The sequence below is a fragment of the Suricata suricatta genome, chromosome 10, assembly GCF_006229205.1.
Source record: "Suricata suricatta isolate VVHF042 chromosome 10, meerkat_22Aug2017_6uvM2_HiC, whole genome shotgun sequence".
Classification (NCBI taxonomy): Eukaryota; Metazoa; Chordata; class Mammalia; order Carnivora; family Herpestidae; genus Suricata; species Suricata suricatta.
The window spans coordinates 50,234,586-50,240,585 of NC_043709.1; the positions used below are offsets into that span (position 1 = coordinate 50,234,586).

At 42.7% G+C, this 6,000-nt stretch overlaps 1 protein-coding gene and 1 long non-coding RNA gene across 9 annotated transcripts in view; one reads left to right on the forward strand and one right to left on the reverse strand.

Annotated features, from left to right (window-relative positions):
• LOC115303548 overlaps nt 1-6,000 on the reverse strand; it is a 126,067-nt gene that overhangs the window by 30,616 nt on the left and 89,451 nt on the right. The window lies entirely within an intron of this gene.
• The window catches only part of C10H12orf56 (chromosome 10 C12orf56 homolog), a 69,888-nt gene that overhangs the window by 26,295 nt on the left and 37,593 nt on the right, over nt 1-6,000 (forward strand). For all 8 annotated transcript variants that reach the window (XR_003914115.1, XR_003914114.1, XM_029953341.1 and 5 more), the window contains exon 3: nt 286-352. Coding sequence is in view for 6 of the 8 variants with exons in the window: in XM_029953341.1 (XP_029809201.1) it covers nt 286-352 (67 nt within the window). In the remaining 2 variants the exon portion in view is untranslated. The remainder of the gene's footprint in view (nt 1-285; nt 353-6,000) is intronic.

A 6,000-nucleotide genomic window follows, 5' to 3' on the forward strand; every position in this document is an offset into this window, starting at 1 on the left:
AGAGAGGGAGACACAGAATCTGAAGCAGGCTCCAGGCCCTGAGCCCAATGTGGGGCTCAATCTCACAAACCACCAGATCGTGACCTGAGCCGAAGCTGGATGCTCAATCAACTGAGCCACCCAGGAGCCCCTGCCTGGGTGTTATAATTTGGGACTTGCAAGTTTTTGTGGGGATTGATGAGCAATCTTTAACTTATCACATGTAACTATATCTTCTTCACAAACTCAGTCAAATTATGTAACTAAGTATTAAATGATTTTTTTCTTTTTCTTTTTCTTTTTTAGTTAAAGAAGAGATTAATGGCCCTGTCTTTTGGAGAGGGCCCCAAAGTTTGAATGAATCCTCTCGCAGGTGAGATTTTGTTCACAGTATGTGTTTAATTTGCTCACCAAAACTTACTTTATATTTCAGTTTTCTCATTTTAACACTTTTTCTCTATTAATTTAATGGCTTTGGATTGAGTTTTATTTCATATGTATAAATAATGAAGACAATATTTGGGGAGAACTTTCTTCTATTCAAATCCAGTTAGTTTAAATAGTATAGTATTTCTCAGTCAATGAAATATATACATTTCAGAATATAAAGAAATAATTGATTAAAATGAAATTCAAAAACATTCATTAAGCTGTTGTTCTGTGTAGGGCATGACGTGAGGCCCTAGAAAGGACCGAGGGATGAGTCAGGCATAGTTTATCTTTGAGAAGCTCGAGTCAACCAGGATGTGTGATATTTTAATAAACATATAATACACAGTACATGTGCTCAGTGTCATCAGTGCGTTTGAGCAAACTGTCAAAGAGATTTAGAGAGGGGAAAGGTCAGGGGCCCCTGGGTGGCTCAGTCAGGTAAGCGTCTGACTGTGGCTCAGGTCATGATCTCACAGTTTGAGAGTTCAAGCCCCCCACATCAGGCTCTCTATTGTTAGCACAGAGCTTGCTTCAGACCTTCTGTTCTCCTCCCTGCACCTCCCTCCATCTCTTAAATAAACATAAAAAAAAAAAAATAAATAGGGGAAAGGTCATATTCAGTTGTGGGGAGAAGTCAAGATGCCAGAGTGACAGTTGGTGAATTTTCAGCGCACATGGGAAGGGAGATATTGCAGCTGGAAGGGATAAAAAGGAAGAAAGAAAAAGAAAGAAAGAAAAAAAAACCCAAAAACAAACAAACAAAAACGAAGACAAGGGCAGAAAAAAGTAGACTATGTATTAAGAAAGGTAAACAGTCCACAGTGACTTAAAAATAGAATGGGGTGGGGGAAGCCTGGTTGGCTCTGTTGGTAGAGCATGCAACTCTTAGTCTTGGATTTGTGAGTTCAAGCCCCACACTGGTGTAGAGATTACATAAAAAAATAAAATAAAATAAATAAATAAATAAACATAGAACAGGGACACCAGGTATAATGTTAAAAAGTAAAACTGGGACCAAACTTTGGAGAGTCTTAAAAGTCCAAGTGCAATGCATGGTAAGTAGCATGAAGGACGCAAGAGGAACTGGAGGAGTGCCCTGAAATCCTGGACACTCAGGGGCAGGAAGGGCCTTTAGTGGGCAAGACATAGTTTTCACTGTATGGGCATTTGTAGTACTTGATTTTTTTTTTGCTATATATATTTTTTCAAAAGAAATGAATTCACAGAAATAAATGTATCCCCCCTTCCCCCAAAAAAGGTCCAAGTGAAAACTTCACATGTCATTTCATAGGTTTTGGGGAAACTACTGACAAATAATCAGTTGTGCTATAATCCACTTGAAGAAGAAAAAATCAGAGGTTGGTGGGAAGTAATGAGAATCTGAACTGGGTTAGTGGTAAAGGGAATAAAGAAAAAGGACTGGGTGTAAGAGACACTTCAGAGGCAAACTACAAGACAGAGAAATGAATGTAAAAGAGACAGAGAGAGAAGCCACTTTGGGTTCAAGCCAGGGTTACTGCAAGGTGATGTCTTACAGAGACATAAGGAGGACAGGGGGGATCAAGCCCAAGGACTGGTGAAGTTCATCTGGCAGTTAAAATTTCAGCCTGGAAGGCAGGACAGAAGGCTGGATGTTACTTAATATATTAATTAATTTACATATTCGAGAGTGAGAGAGAGCATACAAGCAGGGGAGAGGGACTGAGTGTGTGTGTGTGTGTGTGTGTGTGTGTGTGTGTGAGAGAGAGAGAGAGAGAGAGAGAAAGAATCTCAAGCAGGTCATACTCAGAGCAGAGCCCAACATGAGGCTCAATCATTGGACTCTGGGATCAAGGCCTGAGTTGAAATCAACAGTCAGATACTCAACCGACTGAGCCACCCAGGTGCCCCTGGATGTAAATTTAAAAAGGATGCCCTGGGGCTCCTGGCTCACTCAGTCAGCAGAACACACTGATCTCAGGGTTGTGAATTCAAACACCACACTGGGCATAGAGCTTAAATTAAAAAACTGAAAAACAAATAAGTAAAAAGGAGTTTCCTAAGCTGCAGAACATGAAGTGTGATTCTGTTACACCCCTTAAGTAGACATTAGAAGGAGGAGGGGAGCACAGAATCGGAGGAGCTACAAGTCAGGAGAAATACAGGCATGGAGAAAATGAAATGTGGGTTGGGGACCTGAAAGGTCATGGCATGGCAGAAATTGCCAAGTTAGGAAAACATTGCAAAATACTATAAAGGAAACGTGAACTCCTAATTGGTAAGTATCCACAAAGCTGTGCTTTTCCACAGAGTGCATTAACTTAGGTTACTAAGGGGACGGGGGTGTTTTTCCACTGCACTTTCTGTCACTGTAACCTTCTCTTACTAAACAAGATGACCTACAAAGTCTCTTCTAAACCTGAATTTCATTATTGGAACTTCCTTTCACACACACACAAAAAGCTTGGCTTAGGAAGATAGCTATATAGGTTGATTGATTAATATATTTATTTATTTGTTCCTAAGAACACATCACCAATTTACAGAATTTTAACACTACCATCAACTATTCTGGACAAGAAAATTGGTGGAAACTTGGCTACAGTAACTAATTCTCTTAAAGGTTTTTTAAAGTTTAAGGTGTTACCCTTAGAAGTGATCTCTGTGTTCCTGTCAATGTTCTCAAGGCTTTGGAGGTTCTGATTATATTGGAGGCTGTAACATCAGGAAAACTTAACTGGCGAAGACAGGACTGACCAGTGAGTGTTCTGTTCTGCATTGCAAACCCTAGCTCAGAAAGCACTCACACCTGATTACACTGGGAGCGGGGCAGGACCAAAGAGCTTGAACTACTGAAACTCTCCACCAGGGTTTGTCAGCAAGGTGCTGTCCTGAGTTTTGTGTGGGACCTCTTGTCATGCAGAACACCTGCCCAATGTGGGACAGGAGTGTCCCAGGCTCTTTAGGTGTCCACTAAATGCCTGTAACACTCTCCATGTAATGTGGCATTGAAATACACCACCACACGTTTCCACCTGGACCCACCCCTGCTAATTCCATCTATGGCCAGAAGATTGTTTGCATTTCCCAGACCCATGCTCTTTCTCCTTTCTCTCAGCCACCCTAGTAAGCATCCTTGCTCTCCCTAGAAATTCTGTACCTAGGTTTTCATTGACACCCCAGTGTGATAACGTAATACTACAAATCTGAAATGGTTCCCCCTTAGGGGCACCTGGGTGGCTCAATTGGTTCAGTCCATTCAGCGTTGGACTTTGGCTCAGGTCATGATCTCAGAGTTTGTAAGCTCAGCCTCACCTCTGGCTCTGTGCTGACAGCTACAAGCCTGCTTTGGATTCTGTTTCCTTTTCTCTTTGCCCCTCTCCTGCTCATGTGCGCGTGTGTTCACTCTTTCTCAAAATAAATAAACTTAAAAAAATTAAATAAAATGGTTCCCCCTTCAGTGGGACTTCTATTCTAATAGGGATGGAAGCCAGAAGGTCAAGGAGAGAAGCTCTATTAGTAATATTTTGTTTTACTGAGGTTACATTGACACACAGTAAAGTGCAACAAAGTACATGGTGTGATACATTTTATCATATGCATCATCATAATTAACATCTATCACTATGGCCTGGAAACTTTGTCAAGGCAGGAAGCTAGGGCAGTCATTAGGTCTCACCTTGTTTGTTTTCCTATGTCTCAGAGATGACTGTCATGTTGTCCAGTGTCCAGTGTCTTTTTAATAACATTTCTTTTTTTTAATGTTTAATTATTTTTGAGAGAGAGAGAGAGGCAGAGCACAAGCTGGAGAGATGCACAGAATAGACAGAGACACAGAATCTGAAGCAGGCTCCAGGCTCTGAGCTGCCATCACAGAGCCCAGCATGGGGCTCGAATTCATGAACCATGAGATTATGTCCAGTGTCTAGTGTCTTAAAAGATGTCTTTTCTTTTCTTTTATGGAAAAGGGCATATCTAGTCTTTGTTACTACATTCTGGCCCAAAACAGAAAAAACAAAAACAAAAACAAAACTAGTAGAATTTTAACCTTTACACTAGTGTATGTGGAAGGGGATTTGGACTGGTTTCAAATCCTTCCTGGAGCCAGGGGTAGCTCCAGAATTTTCATAAAAGAGATTCCATCAAAGAGTGTAGCAGGAGATGGGGGGAGGGGCTTAAGAAACTCTTTTTCCTTTAGTTTTATGTGATATATATATTTATTTTCGGTGGTTTGCTGGGGGTGGGAAGCTATTGAAGATCTTAGGAAATGAAGGACAGCAAAGCCCGCTCTCCCCTGTGCTTCTGCCTTTGGCAGCCTGCTGTTTTAGGCCCATTCAACTTACCAACTCCAGTTCCAGACTCTAATAATGAAGATAGCCCCGAAGCTCAGAAGAACCTCAACTATCAGACTCACGAAGGCCTACTATTCTGCTTTTTATAAGAAGGTAAACCCACACACTGTCAGAAAACGTTCCACAAAGCTAACCATCCAAAAGACTACTTAGAGAGCCAGTTCAATAGGCAAGCTCATTCCCTGCTGTCTGAGGCGAGCTGGGCGATGGGGCCTGAGCTTTCCTGTCCGTGAGCCAGAGTCTGGGGCACTCACTGCTGCTTCCGGTGTTGTTGCTGCTTTCGGAGGAGTCTACACTCTTTTCTTTTCTTTTTTAAGTTTATTATTTTGAGTGAGAGCACACATACACGAGCTAAAGCATGAGCAGGGGAGGGACAAAGAGAGAGAGAGAATAGGCTCTGCACTGTCAGCACAGAACCCAATGTGGGGCTTGAACTCACAAACCTTGAGATCATGACCTGAGCCGAAATCAAGAGTCGGGCCCTTAACCGACTGAGCCACCCAGGTGCCCTGAGATGAGAATGCATTCTTAACGCATGCTGGCTGGGCCACGTGAGGAACAGCCCAAAGCAGGTGTGGGAAGAAAGCTCACCAGAATTAAGAGCAAAAATCCATGTTTTTTTCAAGTCTGGCCTCAAGTTAGAATCTCACAAGAGTTCATGGAAAGTTCGAACTTCTGGCCTCCACCCCAGACTACCGAATCCTAAGCTTTAGGAATGGGACTCAGCAGTCTGTTTTGGTAGCTCCCTAGGAGACACTGTTAGCTAGCCACCATGGTTGAGGAAATCTTGGACTAAATAGTCAACATGCTATTCTTGAGATTCCAGCGTTCTGTACCCATAATATGTCTATACTCACCTCTCACCGAGAGGATCTGCAACACCTCTCACTGCTCTCCCCCATCTCCACTCTTCGTACCTGCTATGGTTGGAATGCTTGTGTCCCTCCCAAATTCCTGTGTTGAAATCCTTTCCTCCAAAGGTGATGGTATTGGTAGGTGGGCCTTGGGGAGGTGCTTTAATCTTAAGGGTAGAGGCCTCATGAATGCGATTTGTGCTCTTGAGAAAGAGGCTCCAGAGAGCTCACCACGGAGCCCCTTTCACCACGTAAAGACACAGCAAGAAAGAACTGCCTGGGAACCAGGAAGAGTGTCCTTACCATAAGGCAAAACCACATTAGCACCCTGATCGTGGATTCTCCAGCCTCCAAAATTGTGAGCAATCTATTTTCTGTTGTTTATAAGCTACCCAGTCTGTGGC